The 23,649-nt window shown below is 37.0% G+C and overlaps 1 protein-coding gene and 1 pseudogene across 1 annotated transcript; both read left to right on the plus strand.

Moving 5' to 3' along the window:
* The first annotated feature begins 1,849 nt into the window (after positions 1-1,849).
* Positions 1,850-2,344, plus strand: LOC136309334 (putative CENPB DNA-binding domain-containing protein 1). The gene has a single exon (XM_066237520.1). It carries the CDS (start codon positions 1,850-1,852, stop codon positions 2,342-2,344), a length of 495 nt encoding a protein of 164 aa, XP_066093617.1.
* LOC136309335 (secretion-regulating guanine nucleotide exchange factor pseudogene) lies at positions 2,341-22,566 on the plus strand (annotated as a pseudogene).
* The last annotated feature ends 1,083 nt before the right edge of the window (positions 22,567-23,649 follow it).

Here is a 23,649-nt window from a genome sequence, read left to right on the forward strand (position 1 = left end):
CTCCTCCACTGTCACACGTCACACTCCGTCTTCCATCATAACTGCCCATTTGGAACTCAACACAACGCAGTTAAGGTAAATACAAATTTAATTTTCAATCTATACTTTAATTTTTTTTCATTTTTTTAAATTAACCTTAAATCTAATTATTAATCTCCTGACTGTTCTATGAAACATCATTTTCTACTTTCTAAAGTTGAAGAATTTCCGCCTAAACTTGTTTTCCAAAAGATGGCCACTTCAACCACGGATTCTACTATTGTTTTCTAATTTTCTTCCATTTTATATGCACTGAATTTATACTAAAGAGAAAAATATTTTTTCACAAAGAAAACTTTTTTTAAACTATCTACATTCGAGTAATTATTTTATTCTACTCTCTTCAAGAGTCTTGTGGCCACCGGGGATGAGAAGATCAAGTTTACGCTCAATCTTTTCCTGAAATGCTGCTCTCAGAGTAATTTCCCCACCTTTTTAGGAAGTGCAACTGAGATAACTTTAATTCTCAGTATTTTTTTCTGTTCCAGTTTTGCCCCACTCAGTTTAATATAACCTTAGGTTGTATCTCATTTCCAATGGACCCGTTGCTCTTAATGCTGTAGAATCTGTCTGATTTCTTCATTTCCCTACACATACAAAACTACAATTCTTTAATTTTGTTTTATTTCTTCACTGTATCTGCATCTATATATTAATTCAAAACCATACTAAGAACCTTTCTGAGCCAAAGCCATCACACTTTTACATGCCATCTTTCCTTCTACAGTTTAAGTTCAAATACAAATAGAGACAATAGTCATAACCATACGATTGTCCCTATATCACATTGTTTAAATGTCATGGATAAAAGCTTATACCTGTCTTTCCTCCTGCTCCCGGGATGCATTTTCAATACTCAACATCCTAAATTTCAAGATTTCAGTTCCTCCAGAATTAGTCCATGATTCTCCAGAGAATTCTTTATCAGTAAATCACCATGTTGTTTCTCACTGGACTTAACCCAGGTCATAGTCAACTATCGAGACAAGAAAAATCATAATGCTTTAAACAGGGTAGCTGACTGGCACTTGGGGTTGATTGTTACATAAGTCTGGAGACACCAAGAAAATGATAAACTGAAACATCTCACTTAGAAATTTTCACTTGCTTATACTGCCTGTCTGTTATTGCTGTATGACAAATTAGGTTGTGTAAAAGTTATGTTGCTATAAAGCAAACAGTTGACCATAATAATTTCATATAAGAACAAATATTAAAACAGTATTCTTTTAAAAAATGTAGATAAAATGAAAGAAAGCCAGAGAAATAATAAAATCTTAAAGTTATATTGTCTAATATGATAGACACTTTTTACATGTGGCTATTTAAATATCAAACTTATTCATTAATATAAAATAAAGTTTCAAAATCAGTTCTTTGGTTATACTACTAATATTTCAAGTGCTCAAAAGACACGTGCATTTCCATCATCACAGCAAATTATATTGGATAGTAATGCTAGGGAATAAAAAATTACATTATAATTTAAATTTCACTGTATAATGAAAAACATTTCTTTCACTTTTAAATGCACAGAAACACCTTAGTTGTATACAGGTATTGATCGACTTACTACCTATGCGACTTACGACCTATGCAACTTACGACCATTTGACTTTATGACCACAAGTACTAGGCAGGACTGCTCCACGTCTGACAGCGCAAGCGTTGCCCAGCTGGGCATATGACAGTGCGGACCAACTTCCGGCAGCACTACCATCTCCGCGTGCACCATTTCCACTGTTATCTCAGACTCGGTACAGCAATTTGTGTTTTGTGTCTTGGATATTTTTCATCAAACCCCTCCAAGATGTCTACCAAGAGAAATTTGTCTTTGTCTACACCTCAGCCTGCCAAGAAGGAAAGAAAGGCCATTGATCTTGACACAAAAACGAAGGTAATTAAGCAGTATGAAGGAGGAAAGAAAGTGAATGTGATCGCACGTGATACGAAATTATCACACTCAACTGTGTCGACGATTTTGAAAGATAAAGAAAGAATTCGTGAAGTTGTGAAAGGTTTTGTACCCATGCGATCAACAGTTATAACAAAGCCACGAAGCAGGCCCATCCACGAAATGAAGAAATTGCTATATATTTGGATGGAAGATCAAATTCAAAAACGGACACCATTAAGTCTTTTTACTGTGCAGATGAAGGCAAGAAGTCTATTTCAGACTCTGAAGGAGTGTGCTGGAGAAGATTACAGTCAAGAATTTGTAGCAAGCACTGGCTGGTTCCAGAGATTCAAGGAAAGATTCCAAATGCAGTGTTTGAGTGACTGGAGAAGCAGCGAGTGCGGATGAGGAAGGAGCACTTAAGTTTGTTGATAGTCTGGATGAATTACAGGTATTTTGATATGTTTTGCAATTTGGAAAATGTTTCCTATGGTATTTTTTATACCTGTATTTTTTATTTTTGTATGCACCTGTATTTTGTAATTTTGTATGTTTTGCAAATATTAAACCAGTTGTACTGGTAATGCAGGGTTTTACTTAAACCTGATGAATGTAAAAATAAACAAAATGGTGTAGAGATGATACAAATGGCATAAAATGAACAAAGAAAATTATGATATATAACAATAATGAAAGAAAATTATGATAAAATATGACTTAAAGATTTTTATAACATCATTTCACAGTACTGTACATATAGCCTACTCAACTTACGACCAAATCATGTTACGGCCGGTCTGTCAGAACCAATCATGGTTGTAAGTCAAGCACTAGCTGTATTTACTTCCAAACTTGGAAACTGGCATAAATGCCTTTGAAAGATCAAAAACAAAGATAATGATTAGATTAATCAAGATAAACAAGTAACAAAACCCAGGTAATTTTGCACCAATAAATTTTCACATTTGTATTTGATTTAACAATAATAAATTACTGCTTCTAGGGTACCTCTGCAGAAATTTCTATCTCCAAAATTGCAAGGTATGAATTTACTCTTTCCTTTATAAAGATATGAAAAAAGAAAAAAAAAAATGAAATGCCAAAATCAAACAGGCATGTTCATGAACTAAATATTTTTCATAACTATCATATTAACAAAAGTGTAATTACTTTGTTCTGCTACCATTCTCTGTAGAAATAGAAAGATAGAAAGAAGTTGCATTTCTGACTTTATGTTCTTTTTTTAGAAAGGTAAATCCTCATTTAAATTTCAAGCAAATTATTTTAAATCATAGCTATCATTCAGAGGCAATAAATTACAGAGTTTATTTTTTAAACCTACAAAAAATACCTAATGAGCCACCAGAAATAGATTAGAGTAGGATATTTATAAGAGGCAATACTAATATGTCTTGAAAAAAAGAGCATTTAGACTGAACAATCTGTAACACTGTCAATCTCCACAATAAGACTACAATCTGCTCTCTCAGTATCAGTACACATATGTGTGTATACACTCATATCTAATGAACTTATAATTTTAAATTATTAAATGAGGTTTTGGAACTAACTTTCTAAAATGGTTTCATAAAAAATTAGTTGTGAGTAAATTTATTTGTAGCTGTTGTTAGATGCATAAATACTTCAGTAGTTCTTAAGATACATATATTTGCATAAATTTGCATTTATTCTATAAACTGATCATTTTCCTTTGTGTTGATAATAATGTTTTTCAAAAATTATAATTAGATTTCCTCTCTTTCTTATTTATTTACTTAGTGTCTTTTTCTACTTGTAATTACCTAAAGATCATATTATAATTTTCTTGAATAAAGCTAAAAATCACAATATAAACAATAGCATACATCTATGGAAATGAGGCAGGACAGTAAGAAGATAGGGAAATTCCTTGGCAAGTAGAACAGAGAAACTAAAAAGAATAGCTGAACAGACTGGTCATGCAAATGCTTGTACCAACTACAATAACTAGTGCCACCCTGCATTGGCACTAACTAACATCAACATTCTATTAATATCTTCCCCTATGACCACCCCTAAACTCTCAGTCTCAAAAACCCACAAAACAAAGGACCCAGAGCTCTCCCTCCCTCCCTCCCAGGGGTACACCCACCTGTCTTTTTCTCTTTTCCCTCATCTTTTCCCCCACCTACAGACATTTATTTCCTAAACTTTAAGGGTTCCTACCAGGTTTGCAAGCAGGGGAGCAGTGGGCAGCAGCAGCTCATGCAAGGCTTACCCGCTGAACCTGCCTCCAAGACCCCTTTTCTCTGACTTCCCAGTGAGCCACCGCAGCACCCCCAGGCAAATTTCTCTCTTACAACATTTTAAGAGAGGTAAAGCAGACCCTCCTAGGTTTTCCTGTGGTTTTTCTATCCTAAATCTTTACTTAGTATTTTTATTTATTGATTGATTTTAGAGAGAAAGACATAGGGGGAGAAAAAGAGAGAGAGACATTCTTGTATGTGCCCTGACCAGGGATCAAACCTACAACCTTTACATATCAAGGCAATGCTCTCACCAACTGAGCGATCCAGCTAGGGCCTAAACCCTTCCTTGTTTTATTGTCCCCAGCTTTAACAAATGTACTCAGAAAATCACCTAGAGTCGTGCTGTGAAATTTTTCCTTCATGAAGAAATTTCAGCTGGTTCTAGGCAGACCGAAGGGCCAAGTCTGCTGTCCAGCAACAGAAACATACTTATCTTGCTAAATTATTAAAATATATGATTACTCTGTAATAACACGTTTGTTTTTCTAAATCACCCCAATTATTATTTAATGTAATGAAATTTAGCATAATTTCTAACAATTTTAACTATATATGAACAACGATAAATATAAGTGGTGGAGAGAATGAAGTATAATATATAACTGAAAATCAATGTGGATAGTGATGGTTTTTATTAAATGTACTTACTGCTGCATGACAGTGTTTGGGAAAGGGAGATAATTCCCCCACTCTACCCTCTTTTAGTGCTTCTAGCAAGACTATTTATAAAATAATAAAATTGACACAAGCTTAGATTAAGAGGAGGAAAAACATTTAATATGCACAAGGGAGAGTCACAAATGTTGCTCATGTCATAAAATAAGGCTCAAAGTAGTGATCAAACTAGGCACCTTTTTATACTTTTAAGATGAACAAATAGTAAATTTGCGGAAATTGAGAGGACAAAGAAAGTTCCCGTTAGAAAGGAATGTAAACAGACATGGGTATTCATTACTGAGGAATCTAAATGAGGTTTGGGCTTGGGTAGTAAATCAGTAAAGGTGTTACAAGGTTTGCTTCTACATGCTTTTGGAATCTGGATTGTATAACTCTTGTGATAAGGTTGTCTCTCTGTCCTTCAGGACTGGGGATGGTATCTACCATAAGGATTTACTTCCTGCTTTTGGGGGGACTGAGGAGATTGAGAGCTCCTCCCGTTCTTGCTGTTCCCAGGGTGATTTTTATTCAAAATAATCAAGATACTACTGTGGGATGTCCTGGGGTAGCCTGCCCTAAGCCCAAACATCAATACATGACAACAAATTCGTGGAGGTCCCACAGTAACTACTATGAAAGAATATATATAATATACTGCCATTTACTTCGTAAATTAATCAATCTCATCATTATTAATAGCATCCCTTTCACTTAGTTACTCAACAGGTCTTTCTTCTATTTGTGAATATAACTACGTACTTGCAATTTTTAAAATATCCACATCTGGCCCGTAAGCAATGTTCCACATTTTGTGCATTTATAGCTATATTTTAATGAATAGCCTTATTATTTCTGATTTTCAAATTAAGTAACTATTATAAAGCATTTCATCTTTTTAACTCAGAAAATTTAAATTAGCTATTTCTAGCTTAAAGAACAAACAATGATCACAAGTGAAAGTACAAAAGCTCTTTTTCGTGCTGGATATGATGCAATAAAATGCATATTCATTCATATATAAATAACATCAGTAGTTTCTATTACTACTGACAATTAACACCCCAATTATCTAACAAAGTGCTATTTATCCTCAACAGATGGATGAGTATTTAAATTTGGTTTTGGATACTCTACACTATTTTAACTTGTAGCAATTTAAGCACTATTTTGCACTTTTTGAAATATATATATATATTAAACTATACTGTTGATGGAATAATCTTGAGATTTCTAAAATATCTTTAAATAAAATATAATTTATATTCACTCAATTTAATGATTTTATATTCAATTGATGATGCATGAGCATATTAAAAATGTGGTACATTCTTTAAATTTATAAAGTTATTTTTTTGTAGTTTATAAAAGAATAATAAAGTGTCTTTTTACGCATTAAATGAGGGAAATGTACATTATATTGCTAAACAGATACCAAAATAAACAGATCCAAAAACTTAGAATACAGAAATTTTAATGTTTAATCAAATAAAAGAATGTATCAGGGCCCTGGCCAGTTGGCTCAGTGGTAGAGCGTCGGCCTGGCGTGTGGAAGTCCCGGGTTCAATTCCCAGCCAGGGCACACAGGAGAAGCGCCCATCTGCTACTCCACCCCACCCCCTCTCCTTCCTCTCTGTCTCTCTCTTCCCCTCCTGCAGCCAAAGCTTCATTGGAGCAAAGTTGGCCCGGATGCTGAGGATGGCTCTATGGCCTCTGCCTCAGGTGCTAGAATGGCTCTGGTTGCAACAGAGCGATGCCCCAGATAGGCAGAGCATCACCCCCTGGTGGGCATGCCAAGTGGATCCCAGTCGGGCGCATGTGGGAGTCTGTCTGACTATCTCCCATTTCTGACTTCAGAAAAATACAAAAAAACAAACAAACAAACAAACAAAAAAGAATGTATCAGGTAAAAATAGAAGTCTGATCTATTCTAAACCAAAAAGCTTAGTACATCTCAAGGCTAATATTAATTAAGGGCATATTGTAAACTCTCTTAAGTACTTTATATGTTTTAACTCTTGAGCTGTTTTCTCACCCTCATTTTACAGAAAAATATACTGAGGCATAAAAAGGTTTAGCAATTTATCTGAATTCACACTGCGAGTAAGTGGCAAAACAAGGAACAGAATTCAGAAAATCTAATACAAGGGACCATGCTAGTCATTACTGCAATACACTGTTGCTTAGAAAGCATTTGAATACCTTTGATGTCATTTTACAATCAACACAAATTATTTCATCATTTCTCTTGGACAAAAGCCAGTTTGGAAAGAGGAACCAACTACAATGTGTGAATGTATCATTGCAGGTAGAGAAAGGGTAAAGATTTCAAAAAAAAGACATGTGAGATTTAGAATTTCAAAATATGATTATGTGTAATTCATAGTTTTTTTCTAAGGGGGGGTCATAGATTTTGGAGAACTAAAAATTAGTTTTATTAGTGTAAGAGAGAACAGAGTTCTTTTTTGTGACAGAGACAGAGAGAGACAGAGAGATGGACAGATAGGGACAGACAGATGAGAAGGGAGATAGATGAGAAGCATCAATTCTTTGTTGTGGCACCTAAGTTGTTCATTGATTGCTTTCTCATCTGTGCCTTGACTGGAGGTCTACAGCAGACCGAGTAACCCCTTGCTCAAGCCAGTGACCTTGGGCTCAAACTGATGAGCCTTGCTCAAACCAGGTGAGCCCGTGCTCAAGCTGGTGACCTCAGGGTTTCTAACCTGGGTGCTCCATGTCCCAGTCCAATGCTCTATCCACTGCACCACCACCACTGCGCCACCACCTGGTCAGGAGAGAACAAAGTTCTTGTTATTGGCTCCCTCCATTCTCTTTTTGCCAAGATGTGACTTATCTGATCACTAAGGTAGTTACTGATGCTATAATTCCTTATTTCCCAGTGTCTTTTCTGGAAACATGACAGCAGTATACTTCCCAGTCCCTTTGAATTTTCATAAAATGAGAACAGAAACAATATGTATAACTTCTTCATGGAAGAACGGTGTGCAAGTAGCCACCTTTCCTTCTATCTACTATGCTGATGATAGAAAAGCATGTGTCAGGGCAACATCTCCATTGATCTGGCTCCCCAAAATGACTTCAAAGAACTGAGCCCTCCTGACAACCTTCATAGAAGATATAGATTACACTGTGAGACAAAACCTATCTTCTAATAAACCCTAAGACTTAGGGTTTATTACAACAACCTAACTCAGCCTGTCCAGAGTGATATATCCTCAAAGAACGTCCACAAAATAAATGACTATTTTAGCAACAATTTGGTCAGAAAATTATAAGAAGGATTTTATTATTAATAAGCCTAAAATAAATGCTTATGAGAAAGACAGCTTTTCCAAAAATTAACTTTAAAAGCAGGTTCAACAATAACAACAAAACAGTAAAATCTCATTTCTGATTAATTTTATATTTTCATTAATGAAAAATAAAAATTAAAAACCTAGAATGAAACTGACTGGTGGTGGCGCAATGGATAGATCATTAACCTGGGGTGGTGAGGTACCAGGTTTGAAACTCCCAGGTTTCCAGCTTGAGCACAGGCTCACCAGCATGAGCACAGCATCACCAACCAGCTTGAGCATGAAACCATAGACATGACCCCATGGTTACTGGCTTAAGCCAAAAGGTCACTGGCTCAGCTGGAGCTCCTCAGTCCAGGAACATGTGAGAAGCAATCAATGAACAACTAAAAAAGTAGCATAACTATGAGTTGATGCTTCTCATCTCTCTCCCTTCCTGTCTGTCGGTTTCTGTCTCTTTCTCTGTCTCCCACTAAAAAAAAAGCAAAACAAACCAACAACAAAAACTTTTACATTGATAGGGTAAGTCTTAAAAGGACACAGGAGGCAACTGCCAGAGATCCCAATGTCCAAAGCTGAAATAATTAGAGTAACATAGTAAATATATAGTATTATAATCCAAAGTATAAAATAAATATCCAACAAAATAAATTCATATAAAATTGTTAATAAATTATGGATATACTCCAGAGAGTATATATAGTGTATTCCTTCCAAATAGTAGAATATGTAATATGGAGAGTGTAATTTTACCGTGGAGAAACCAGGAAGGTCAAGGTTAACAATAGTCATAAATCATGTTGCTAGCACAATCCAGTATAATGGAAGAGGCACTTAATGCCTGTGTTTGTCCTCCAAAATAACAAAAAAAATCTGAAAAGTCTTAATAGAGGTCCATCCTACAACATATCTGACCACTATTGCTCAAAACTCTCAAGGTCATGAAAAACAAAGTTGGAAACATTGTCACAGCCAAAAAGAATCTAAAGAAAAATGACAACTAAATATAATGTGGTATCAAGAATAGGATCTTAGAACAGAAAAGAAACAAACAAAAAAAACCATTATGTAGAAAGTAAAAAACTCTGATTACACTATGGACTTTGATTAATGATAATGTATTGATAACAGTGCATGAATTGTAAGAAAGGTATCATCCTAATGTAAGATCTTAATAAAGAGGAAACTGGGTGCTAGGTAGATGAGAATGTCCTGTAAAATTGGCTCAGTTTTCTTGGAAAGCTAAAACTCTTCTAAAAAATCAAGTCTATTAATAACATTTTAAAAGAAAATGTATTCTAATGAGACCACGAAACCACCTTACCCAGGATGAGAGATGGATTGTCAGCATTTTAAATTTCAACTGGTTATGTATTTTTGTTTCTTTTTTTTTTTTAAAATAAATTTTTATGAATGTTAATGGGATGACATTAATAATTCAGGGTACATATATTCAAAGAAAACATGTCTAGGTTATCTTCTCATTAAATTATGTTGCATACCCCTCGCCCAGAGTCAGATTGTCCTCTGTCACCCTCTATCTAGTTTTCTCTGTGACCCTCCCCCTCCCCCTAAATCTCTCCCTCCCTCCCTCCTGCGTCCTCCCTCCCCCCACCCCTGGTAACCACCACACTCTTGTCCATGTCTCTTAGTCTCGTTTTTATGTTCCACCAATGTATGGAATCATGTAGTTCTTGTTTTTTTCTGATTTACTTATTTCACTCCGTATAATGTTATCAAGATCCCACCATTTTGTTTCATAATAAGCAAAATCATGTGTATATTGACTACCTATAGTTAAAGCTATTTTTAGTTCACTACTTCTGGTATATTCCAGCTTCTCTTGACAAATCTGAGAACTATACTATTACACACACTAATGGTCATGTGAAAAATAACCCCTATATTCTAAAAAAAAATGTTAAAAATGAACTTTCATAAAGTATCCTTTTTAGGAAGTTGTTGACTATCCAAGTAAATATTACTTGGCAACACCAAATTTTCTTATTTATATGGCAAGGTGAAATTCTTTCATGTAATAAAAAAAGAATCTTTACTGTACGTTAAGGACCACATTGTATCCTAAAATATATGCAATAACATTTCATTGCTGAGTTTTAATTTATCTTTTATGAAGATTGTATGAACCTCTTTTTGAAATGTAGTAATCATTTATCAAGGATATATAATAGACTTCACCAATTTTCTGTGAATTGTTTTATAATGTCCTCCAATTAAAAAATTATTTTATCTGTATACTTTTATTATGTGTTGGAATGTTGTAGTATACATAATTATAAATTACAGGAGTATGAATAATCTTGTTTTACCAATGTCTCTTATAGTATTAGTATTCTAACTCTTTGTGTAATCCTATTATAAAAACAGCAAGAGTCTTATTTTATTAGCAAGTAAACTATTCTTAATTACAATGTGAATATTGGATAAAATTTTAGGGCCCCAGGATCTCACACTAAATAACAGAATAAGCTAACCAATTCACTTGAGTATATATTTTATTTAAAAATTTAGGTTATGATTTGAAAATTGTGTACAATATTTTGTTTTCCCCTTTGATTTCCATTTCCTGCCTGAAGAGTTAAAGATCTCAGATACACTATTTTATTTTCATAATATTACTGTGAAGATTGAATAAGAAGAGTGGTTTCACAGTCCTGTGTGTTCTCTATATTTTATGTCTCTTCTTTGATTTCTTTCGGCTAGAATATTCATTATATAAGCAGGGATGGGAATAGTAAATTATAAAAATGCAAAGTTTATTAAAATATTCTTTTAATTCTTCAATTCCTTTTATTTTTTTGTATTTTTCTGAAGTGAGAAACAGGGAGGCAGAGAGACAGACTCCGCATGCACGCAACCGAGATCCACCCGGCATGCCCACTAGGGGGTGATGCTCTGCCCATTAGTGTTGTTGCTTCGTTGTAACCAGAGCCATTCTAGTGCCTGAGGTGGAAGCCACAGAGCCATCCTCAGCGCCCAGGCCAACTTTGCTCCAATGAAGCCTTGGCTGTGGGAGGGGAAGAGAGATAGAGAGGAAGGAAAGGGGGAAGGGTGGAGAAGCAGATGGGTGCTTATTCTGTGCGCCCTGGCCAGGAATCAAACCCGGGACTTCCACATGCCGGCCAATGCTCTGCTGCTGAGCCAACTGGCCAAGGCCTTTCAATTCCTTTTTAAAGAAACTAAAATGACATAATTGTTAGAAAAATAAGTCAAAATCCTGAAAGAAATCAGAAAATAATTTTTGATATCTTGATTTTAAGAAAAAAAAGCTTACTTAACATAAAGGAAATTAACTGAATTTGTGACTTTTGACATATATATTAAGGTAGTTGTGTAATATATGTTTAGGTATTTATTTTAGATGACTTGAGGGAAGATTCACTTACATTTCTTGTCAGAAAAATAACGTCAAAAAATTTTCAATGGGCAAAAGCAATGACTGAATTCTTTATTTTATTTTTTTTTCTCTCTCTCTCTCTCTCTTTTTTTTTTTTGTATTTTTCTGAAGCTGGAAACGGGGAGAGACAGTCAGACAGACTCCCGCATGGGATCCCGACTGGGATCCACCCGGCACGCCCACCAGGGGCGATGCTCTGCTCACCAGGGGGCGATGCTCTGCCCCTCCAGGGCGTCGCTCTGCCCCGACCAGAGCCACTCTAGCACCTGGGGCAGAGGCCAAGGAGCCATCCCCAGAGCCCGGGCCATCTTTGCTCCAACGGAGCCTTGGCTGCCGGAGGGGAAGAGAGAGACAGAGAGGAAAGGGGGGGGGTGGAGAAGCAAATGGGCGCTTCTCCTATGTGCCCTGGCCAGGAATCGAACCTGGGTCCCCCGCACACCAGGCCAACGCTCTACCGCTGAGCCAACCAGCCAGGGCCGACTGCATTCTTTAAATGACATCCAGGTATGGACTGTCAAGTGCGTCCTCTGCATTTTCTAATTCCATAAGGACCCCTATGTATCATTGACTGACTTTGAATAACTAGTCCATTTTAAAACTCTGTAGGAATAAAAATTAATATATAGAAAACATTGTAATGCAAATGTTTTACCTATAGCAATGCAAATGAATTTTGTCCAGTAGAGGAGAAAATATTTTAAGGTCAAATTCTTATTGGTCTTAACTCCTTACTGTTTTTCTTACTTAAAAAATGAGTTTGATAAAATCTTTGTCATGTGTTCCATAATATGTGTATAAAAGTCATGTTTATATATTTTTGATAATTATAAAGTAAAATTTCTAACTGAAAGAGACTGACTATAAAGAATACTATTCTCCCTTAGGAAAAAAAATAGCAGATGAAATAAAACTTGTGATTTCTTATCATATACAAACAACTCTTTGGCATTAAAATTTCCTGTTCTGTTGAAAAACCTTCTAAAGCAGAGTTTTTTATTTCATATGTTCTGTGGGAAAGTTGTCTTCAAAAACACTGAAGCCCAAACACTGCTGTCACTGAAGTTGGGTAAGGACTCCTCACAGCCACTTGCCAGTGAGGACTCCTTGAGCGGCTTTCTATGAAGTTTAAAGGAAAAGTCACGATGTTTGAGCTCAGAGAAGTTTAAGTTGAAAGTTAGTATCTCAGTAATTTCAGATGCTATCTAAAATTGAAAGAGTATACAGAATTGGAAAATGAGAGGGTGGTTGGTATTAAGCACATCTAAGAATTTTCTTCAAAGATACCATGGTCTCAGTTGAAATATTTATCATATGTTAAAATGAATGTCTCTATTTCATATTCCCCACCTCATGTTTTAAATAAGTATGTAATTGGGAGACATCCCATTTGTTTTCAGAGGGTCAATGATGTTTAAGTTATCATTTCATAAAGCTTATTTTGTCTTCAAGAATTTTTTGAGAATTGTTAAAAATATTAAACTTCTGGCCTTGGCCGGTTGGCTCAGCAGTAGAGCATTGGCCCGGCATGTGTAAGTCTTGAGTTCAATTCCCAGCCAGGGCACACAGGAGATGCGCCCATCTGCTTCTCTACCTTTCCCTCTCTCCTTCCTATCTAGATATCTCTTCCCCTCCCAGAGCCAAGGCTCCATTGGAGCAAAGTTGGCCCAGGAACTGAGGATGGCTCCATCTCTGCCTCAGGAACTACAATAGAATGACTCCGGTTGCTGCAGAGCAGTGCCCCAGATGGGCAGAGCATCACCTCCTAGTGGGCATGCTGGGTGGATCCTGGTCGGGCGCATGCAGGAGTCTGTCTGTCCCCTGCCCCCCACCCCACTTATCACTTTGGAAAAAAAGAGGAAAAAATTAAACTTCTCTTGACAGTAATATAATACTTTACATCAGTGCTTTTACTAAGAAAGTATAGAAAGTGTTACCAAAAATGTAATTTGTCACTTTAATCAAGACATTTCTTTCACTGTGATGTGTAAATAATTCTGAATAGGCATCATTGAAAGCTTTCACAAATAAAGCCATCTTGTGTTTTTGGTGACATATTTAAAGCTTTGACTGTGATCAAGGGGATTATAAAACTGACTCAAATAAAATATACATAAAACTTTAAAAGAATCCTAAATTAGGTGGCATGATCTAAAGTTGGGAAATTAGCAAGAAGTATAAGCTAATGGATAACATTAAATGTTCAAAATCAAATTAGATAATTGAACAGACAGCATTGAGAAGTTAAGTGGAAATATGCTAATACAGATATTGGCATTTAAAATAAAGAGGCGTTTCCTTAATATCTAAAACATTTTATCTAGGTAAGTGAAGTAATGAGAACTTAGAGTAGATTCAGAGTTAAAGGCAGATTATAAGTAATCTTTAGTCTAATGGCCTTACATACCTCTTTTTATAAGTATTGATGGCATTTTTTTCTTTGTCTATAAATTTTTACATGCTCCTGCCTCTTGCTATTTGTATGATACTGATATTTGCAAAATCCCTTATCCTGGCAGGTTTTAGATAATTTCAGTTTAATTCTATCATTTTCAGATATGTAAAGAAAACAGACCCACATACAAGCAGATATAGCATTTTTCTTAAGTCACATTTTCATTCTTCACTGAATATATTAAAAAAAGTTACATTTTCTTCATCATGCACAAGGTTAATATTATAACAGAACATAAAATGGTTTCAAATATTCACATAATTTTTTTCTACCCAAGTGCAATACTATTTCATTCTCTTAGAGATTCTGATTGACTTAAACCAAAGTCTAAAAAAAAAAAAAAAAAAAAAAAAAAAGACAATGAATTAATTGGAGAGAGGTGAGTTTCAAAGATAGTGTGATGATAGAGAAATAGACTGCAGCCACATATTAAGTAACATAAGAAGAAATGTCACAACTCCTAATTCTATCAAATTTTATTTGAGAAGAACAAATTATCATTTTTAATATTTTGGAGGCATCCACTTAAAATGCATCTGGCTATAAATTCTTAAGATAGCCCCTACCACCATCCCTTTAAAAATTTATAATAAATAAATAAACATTAAAGCATGTAGTAACAGATAATTAAAATAGTCAACTGGAACCCTCATCCACTGTTGGTGGGAATGTAAAGTAGTACAACCATTATGGAAGAAAGTATGGTGGTTCCTCAAAAAACTGAAAATAGAACTACCTTATGACCCAGCAATCCCTCTACTGGGTATATACCCCCAAAACTCAGAAACATTGATACGTAAAGACACATGCAGCCCCATGTTTATTGCAACATTGTTCACAGTGGCCAAGATATGAAAACAACCAAAAAGCCCGTCAATAGATGACTGGATAAAGAAGATGTGGCACATATACACTATGGAATACTACTCAGCCATAAGAAATGATGACATCGGCTCATTTACAGCAAAATGGTGGGATCTTGATAACATGATACGAAGCGAAATAAATAAATCAGAAAAAACCAGGAACTGCATTATTCCATACGTAGGTGGGACATAAAAGTAAACATAAGAGACATTGATAGAGTGTGGTGGTTATGGGGAGGATGGAAAAATGGAAGAGGGAAAGGAGGAGGGGGAGGGGCACAAAGAAAACTAGATAGAAGGTGACAGAGGACAATCTGACTTTGGGTGATGGGTATGCAACATAATTGAATGACAAGATAACCTGGACTTGTTATCTTTGAATATATGTATCCTGATTTATTGTTGTCGCCCCATTAAAAAAATAAAATTATTTTTAAAAAAATAGTCAACTGAAATCATTTCCTAGTTTACAGCCTTCCAATGACTTCCCACTGAACATAGAATAAATCCTAGCTTCCAATAGGAAAGATAATGTCATTTAAAATCAGGTTTGCATTCCGTCCTTGATCCTCAATTCATAAAACTCTCCATCCACTAGTTAGTTCATAAGCTCTTTCTCATCCCCAGAACTTTGTGATACCTTCCCCTTTGCCTGAGGAACTGATTTTCTATTCCTTTACATGTTTGCCTTTTGTTTTTTCTTTTCTTTTTTTCTTTTAATCTCAGAATAATATTGGACTTCTTAAGAAGCACTCTATAACTACACTGTTTTACTTAGGCATACATGGTGCTGCATTATTATTTTTTTTCATTCAAAGACATGTATCTTTATTTGCTATGTTGTTATATATATTTGTGTTTTGTTTTGTTTTGTTTTTTAAATACTGTAGACTTTGGTGGAAAACATGACCATAAGATTTTTGTTTGTTTGTTTGTTTCTTTTTAGTGAAAGAGAGGGAGAGGGAGAGAGAGAGAAAGACAGACAGACAGGAATGGAGAGACATGAGAAGCATCAACTCATAATTGCGGCACCTTAGTTGTTTATTGATTGCTTTCTCATATGTGCCTTGATTGGGGGGCTCCAGCTGAGTCAGTGAGCCCCTGCTTAAGCTAGAGACCTTGGGCTTCAAGCCAGCAACCTTTGGGCTCAAGCCAACAACCATGGGGTCATGTCTATAATCCCATGCTCAAGCTGGCCACCCTATGCTCAAGCTGGTGAGACTGCTGTCAAACTGGATAAGCCCATGCTCAAGCCAACGACCTTGGTGTTTTGAACCTGAGTCCTCAGCATTCCAAGTCAATGCTCTATCCACTGGGCCCCCAATTGGTCAGGCAAGATGGGTTTTCTTAGGCCAAAATTAATGGTAGCTAAAACATTTTTTTAACATAATCAAATTTACTGGCAGTATTTTAAAAGTTAGGAAATTTCAAATAATAATCCTGATTTCTGACTTCACTTAACCATCACCCCCTTCAAAACCTCACATTATCTGCTTGGCACTTCTCACAGACTAACTGAATAGAATTGAGTAGCAGTATCTGTGAAGAATCAATCCATAATAGATCTCTAACTATTTCTTACATCTTTGAAACTGTTGACTTTACTCCTCTGTAGCCTCTTTATCTGGATAAGGACTTTAACATCTCACCTTGCTTTATCCATTTATTGTTTGTGTCAGCATGATCTTTTTGAAGGAAATTGTCTTTTTCATCATTGTAATACTACATTTTATTCAGTGGCTTGAATACCCTGTAAATGTCTTCAGTGAACAAATGAATGATGAAATTGGTATTCTACCAGAATCTAAGACTCATTTGCACTTAATTCTAGGCTGGTAGAACTGTAATTAAAAGTCTGTAATTAAAGCATACTATTCTGATAAAAATTAATCAAACTTGCCCTTCTGATTATAATTAGAATGATTACTAATTTCTTCCCCAGCTATCCTCTTCCTCTTTCCTTGCCTATAAATGGCTTTTTTAAAACAAACAACAACAACAAAAAAAACCATTGCTTATCCATTCCTTTAGTTTATAGTATGTTTATTTCTCTTTTGAGACAGATGGGATTCCTTTATGCCACTTCCATCTTTATTCCCAGCAGTATTTTTTTCTCTCTCTTCTGATTGTTAGGAAACAGATTTTTTCCATTAAAAAAAATAGAATGAGTTCAGCATGAGGCAAAGTCTGCAATACATGAAAAATTAGATAGAAAATTTCCACCTAAATTAACCTACATTGTAGTACTGAATATCAAATTGCTCACACAAAAAAGTGACACCAAAATCAACCCACAGGTGCTAGCTCTTGATGAAACCAAGTAGAACTGGAGATATTTCTTTTAATTCGGGATAAGATAGAAAAATGAAATAAAATATTTCATTCAGAAAGAAATATTCGGCCTGACCTGTGGTGGCGCAGTGGATAAAGCGTCGACCTGGAAATGCTGAGGTCGCTGGTTCAAAACCCTGGGCTTGCCTGGTCAAGGCACATATGGGAGTTGATGCTTCCAGCTCCTCCCCCCCTTCTCTCTCTCTGTCTCTCTCTCTGTCTCTCTCTCTCTCTGTCTGTCTCTCCCTCTCCTCTCTAAAATGAATAAATAAAAATAAATAAAAAAAAAATTAAAAAAAAATAAAAAAAAGAAAGAAATATTCAATTGGCATCTACTATTTGCCAGGCCCTGTTATATGCATTTAGGGAGCAAAGGTCAAAAGGAACACATATACTTTTCTCTTATGAATCATATATAGCAATAAGTGATTTATGAAATCTTATAATGAGAAATGTGAAAAACCATCCTGATCCCTCATTTCAGGAAGAGCACGAGTGTGGGCATGATATAAATAAACATGATTGAACTGAGTGATCCAAAAAAATGTCACTGATTTTTTTTCATTTTCAATATGGTACTAAAAGACACAAATGTCCATAATGATAGTAGAAAAAACTAATAAGGAAATGTACAGTCAGTACATTATGATAAAACAGAAAAAAGAAGCAAAAGCATAATTATAATAATAATAATGTAACTAATTGGACAGTAATTTAAAGACTGTAAGTAATGTACTTGGAACTATAGATATAATGGAGCATCAATCTGGAAAATAAAATAAAAATCAAAGAGAATGGAGTTGTGGAGGTCAGTTCAGGTGTCATGTGTGTCCCGGGATGAGAACTAATGAAGGTACAGATGGTAGATAATAATGAGAATCAGAGGACACCAATTCATGTGCTGGGAAGAAGAAAATGAACCGATGAAAAGACATCGAGACACAAGGAATCGAAGACCTCTCGTTTGAAGACGAGCTGTCTGGAGATGCCATTAACTGAGATGGAGCTCAGCAGAAGGGAGGGTGGGAGGCAGAGACTTATTGGTATTTCTTTCTACACAATTTGCATGTTTAATGGATTTTGGGTTCAATGTTCTAGCCATCTAGTTGAAAACTACAGTTCTAAACTCAGGAGAGAAGGGTAAGTTGGAGATTATAATTTTAGTTATTCTTCAAAAAAATAATATTGATTTAATAAAGGAAACATGCTGGGAACAACTAAAATTAGAAGGTCTGTTTCTAAAATGTTGTTTTCCACAACAGACTACAATTCAAAAATTTTTGCATAAGTTAGGTGAGTCACGATCATCCTGACTTCAGGTATTTCCCCAGTCTCAGCCCCCTTCAGTCACTGCCAATCTATTTTCAATATTTAATGAGAAACTTTCCATATTCCTACACATGCCCTCTGTTGTGTGTGACTCCTTATCTGCCTTTATGCCTTCCTTTCATCCTGGAACAATTTATCTATACTGTATCCCTGTGAACTGTAATTAAACCTTTAAATTTTACTCAGATATGGTTCCCACAGAACTATTTTCCCAAACTTCTGAATTAGATCAAGGCCTAATCAATGTTCTGAAAGCACTTGTGATTAGTTTTCTCTTAGCATCTACTATGATACATATACACACACACACACACACACACACACACACACACACACACACACACTATGTTGCAGTCATTGTTTTACCATTAGTAATTACTATAGTACCTGGTACCTATAAGGTTCTCAAAGGAACTCTGAAACTTCACTTTAGATAGAATATAAAAGGAAATCATGAGAGTGACAATGTTTAATATCCATGAATACATTTGATCAGATTACCAATTAATTCATTTTCATTACAGAGATGTGAAGTATACAGATAAGTACAAAAAAGAAAGTGTAAATCCTCCCTTAGAGAAGATGCCCGTCAATGATTCTTTGCAGGCATTTTGTTCTCCACACACACAAATACTATAAAATTAAGACAATAATACATTATTTGTTTTAAAAATTCTTAGGTTGCAATATATCATAAACATTTCTTCTACAAAATAAGTTATAATATAATATATTCTACTGTAATATGATGCCATATTTTATTTAACCAAATACTTGCTTTTGGATATTAGACTTAATTATTATTAAAAATTATGAATGTACAGCCTCAAAACTAAAATTAATCACATAAGTGTGATAATTTCATAATAATAAATTAATAGGGTAGTAATTTATTCAATTAGAATGCACCTTTTAAGGCATAATATATCTTGAAGATTACTCACCAGAAGGGAAGTCCCAATTTAGACATTCAGCACTGCATAATAGTATAAATATATGTACATATTCCTGTCTTCCACAAATATAGATAACATGGATTTTACTTTTTCCCTCTCTGATAGGCAGAATGTGACATCTAATAGCATCAGTTTAATAATTATGTCAATTACCAGAACAATGGACTATCTTAAAGTATTATATTTGATTTGGAACTTACACACTCTTTGAGCATTCTCTACTATAGTTTATAAATTTTTATTTATTTATTTTTGTATTTTTCTGAAGTTGGAAATGGGGAGGCAGTCAGACAGACTTCCGCATGCGCCCGACAGGGATCCACCAGGCATGCCCACAAGGAGGCAATGCTCTGCCCATCTGGGGCATTGCTCTGTTGCAACCAGGGCCATTCTAGCACCTGAGGCAGAGGCCATAAAGCCACCCCCAACACCCGGGCCAACTTTGCTCCAATGGAGCCCTGGCTGCGGGAGGGGAAGAGAGAGACAGAGAGGAAGGAGAAGGGGAGGGTTGGAGAAGCAGATGGGCACTTCTCCTGTGTGCCCTGGCCGGGAATCAAACCTGGGACTCCTGCACGCCAGGCCGACACTCTACCACTGAGCCAACTGGCCAGGGCCATAAATTTTTACTTTTATAAGATATTTATGTGCAATAACTATATTAACTTTTATTAGAGATGTACTGAAATGCTGTTTGTCTTTTTACTTAGAAGTGCCTCTTTTGATGATTCAAAGTGTCGGTGTCCGAGAAGCCCTGCGTGTAAGTTGACAGAACATGTTTCCTTTAAGTTTCCTTTGCTGTTGGACTCTTAACTTTTAATATTAATATATATAATATGTGATGAAATGAATATTAATACCTTATGTTATAATTTTTAAATATGTAGAAATTGTGTGTAAAAAATTAGAAACATAAAAAATACCCATAAAAATAATCTTCAGGCCCTGGCTGGTTGACTCAGCGGTAGAGCGTTGGCCTGGCATGCGGGGGACCTGGGTTCGATTCCCGGCCAGGGCACATAGGAGAAGCACCCATTTGCTTCTCCACTCCCCCCTCCTTCCTCTCTGTCTCTCTCTTCCCCTCCCACAGCCAAGGCTCCATTCGAGCAAAGATGGCCCAGGTGCTGAGGATGGCTCCTTGGCCTCTGCCCCAGGTGCTAGAGTGGCTCTGGTCGCGGCAGAGCAATGCCCTGGAGGGGCAGAGCATCGCCCCCTGGTGGGCAGAGCGTTGCCCCTGGTGGGCGTGCCAGGTGGATCCCGGTTGGGCGCATGCGGGAGTCTGTCTGACTGTCTCTCCCCGTTTCCAGCTTCAGAAAAATACAAAAAAAAATAAAAATAAAAAAATAATCTTCAGAGGCCCTGGCCAGTTAGCTCAATGAGTTAGGAGTGTAGACCCAAAACAAGGCTGCAAGTCTGATCTCAGCTCAGGGCACACATGGGAGGCAACCAAAAAACATGACTGAATGAAACAACAAGTGCTTCCCTTCCCCCTCTTTCTCTTCCTCTCTCTGTCTAAAAATCAATACAAATTAAGCCCTAGCCAGATGACTCAGTTGATTGGAGATATAGTCCGGAAGTGTGGAGACTGCTAGTTGGATTTCCCCATGGGGAAGTACAAGAGCAGCTCAATGTTCCTTTCTCTCTCTCTCTCTCCCTCTCTCAGTAATAATAATAATAGTAAAAGAGATAGAAGAAAATAGAAATAGGGAAGTAGGGTGAAACATCCCCACACTGAGTGCGAGCCCTTGGAGGCTACCCCTGCCCCGTTCTTCCGTTCTTCCTCTGTGGTGCAAACAGCTATGGGCAACCTGGCCGTGGCCATAAGGAAGACATTTGCCCCAACAACTGAGTGACTTCTGTAAACCTGTGTGTGTCCGGAGGATCACGGAGGAGAAGGCCACTCTTCTGCTGTCACAGGTTTAGGAAGCCTTTCTGTTTGTAGACTGAACAAAAATAGGCAGTTGGGGCTCGGTCACATGAGGATACTCTATATTTTACACCCTGCAAATCCGTCCTTGGCTGTCTCATCCCACAGTAATGTTACCATTACTCTCATAGAAAATGGTAAAGTTCTATCGTGTGGATCCAACTCCTTTGGCCAATTAGGAGGTCCTCACAGACCTCAAAGGTGTGTGGTTCCCAGGCCATTGAGCTGCTGAGAGAGAGGGCTGTTAGTGTCGCTGCCAGACCAAGGCACGCATGGGCTGCCACAGAAAGCAACATCGCGTTTCAGTGGGACTGGTTTAACATCATTGGGTCGGTGATTGTGCCCTGGGCAGATTCTCCCACTGTTTTTGAGAGCAAAGGAACCAAGCAAAGTGACAGGCCTGGAGGATTGTAAAGCAGGGTATGTTGCTGGCTCAAGTCATGCAGCTTCATTGACTGATGCAGGAGAGCTGTATGTTTCAGGAAGCAACAAGCAGGGGCAACTGGCTTCCCGGGCTGCTTTCCTTCTATGACCCAGAAAATATAAACCCATTGTTTTCAGAATGAAATCTCACTGCTGTCTGGCGAGGGTGGACACACCTGGTTGCTCAGGCAGAAACTGGCAAGGTGTTTTTACCTAGGGCTGAGTGAACTGCAGCCAACTAGGAGGAAATGCGAGTCTCATGAAGACTGGAAACTAGAAAAGCAGGATTCACCCCTCCCCTGCTGGAGACCACAGGAGAGCATGTCTTCCTTTCTGTACTGCTTAACAGGAGCAACTGAGGTGTCTTGTGGCTCAGAACACAGGGTGGCTGTGATGGGTGGGGCACATTGCCCCTGGGGCTGGAACAAGCATGGCATGTTCAGGGACAGCTGCAAAGCCAACATGCGCCCTAAGCCTGTGCAGGCTCTGCAGTGGTCATCAAACGGCACGTGGGTTGCGGTGCTGCCACCCCTGGCCCTTTGCCAGCAGCCAGCCCTCTTTTCCCCAGATTCCAGTGAGGATGCCAAGTCCCAGGACGCTATGGACAAAGAAAAAAACTGGAAGGAAAGACAGCCAGTACCTTCTAACCAAAGCCAATCTGACAGGTTCTGAAATAAGGGGGTGGGGGGCTTTTGACATGGACCCTTTAATAATCTCACCACTTAAAACAAAATACAGTGTGTTCATAAAGTCATGGTGCACTTTTGACCGGTCACAGGAAAGCAACAAAAGACGATAGAAATGTGAAATCTGCACCAAATAAAAGGAAAACTCTCCCAGTTTCATACCTATTCAGTGAAGTTCGATGTGGGCCCATGCATAGATTTTTTAGGGCTCCTTAGATAACTATCCCGTATAGCCTCTACAGACTCGTCACTGACTGATGGCCTACCAGAATGGGGTTTCTCCACCAAATTGCCGGTTTCCTTCAACTGCTTATCCCACCAAGTAATGTTATTCCTATCTGGTAGCGCTTCAGTATAAACGTGCCAATATTCACGTTGCCCTTTGGTCACAGATTCGAATTTAGCGAGCCACAGAACACACTGAACTTTCCTCTGTACCGTCCACATCACGACTGGCATGGCCGTGGGCTGCTCATCTATATACACAGTGTTAAATCATCATCTGCGCATGCGCACATGCTGCCACATCATCCTACAGAAACTGGGAGGGTTTTCCTTTTATTTGGTGCAGATTTCACATTTCTATCGTCTTTTGTTGCTTTCCTGTGACCTGTCAAAAGTGCACCATGACTTTATGGACACACTGTATATAAAAGAAAGTAGTCTCTGAAAATAAGCAGGGAAGATAATTTCCAGCAAAAAGTGTGCTCAGAAGGATCAAATACTGTGGAGAAGTAAAATTGGATGAAAATGAAATGAGGTCACTGGATTAGGAACCAAGAGCTCTGATTTTATATCCAACAATAAATTATAAATAATTATCAAGATCTTTTTCTCAATAAAATACCTACTAGGAAAATAAGGGTAGTAGAGATTTTAGATCCACATTTTTTATTCAAAAATATGTTATCAAAAATATATTTGAAAAGCTTACCTAAAGATATCTTGATGACATTGATAAATACTTCACAGTGTGAATATTAGAACTCTCCAGAAAAGGATTTTTTTCTAATATCCAGTACTGATAGGCTTTTTCCCTTTGTTTGGATAATTACTCAGGTAACATATT

Source organism: Saccopteryx bilineata, chromosome 6 (assembly GCF_036850765.1).
Source record: "Saccopteryx bilineata isolate mSacBil1 chromosome 6, mSacBil1_pri_phased_curated, whole genome shotgun sequence".
In the NCBI taxonomy this organism is placed as follows: Eukaryota; Metazoa; Chordata; class Mammalia; order Chiroptera; family Emballonuridae; genus Saccopteryx; species Saccopteryx bilineata.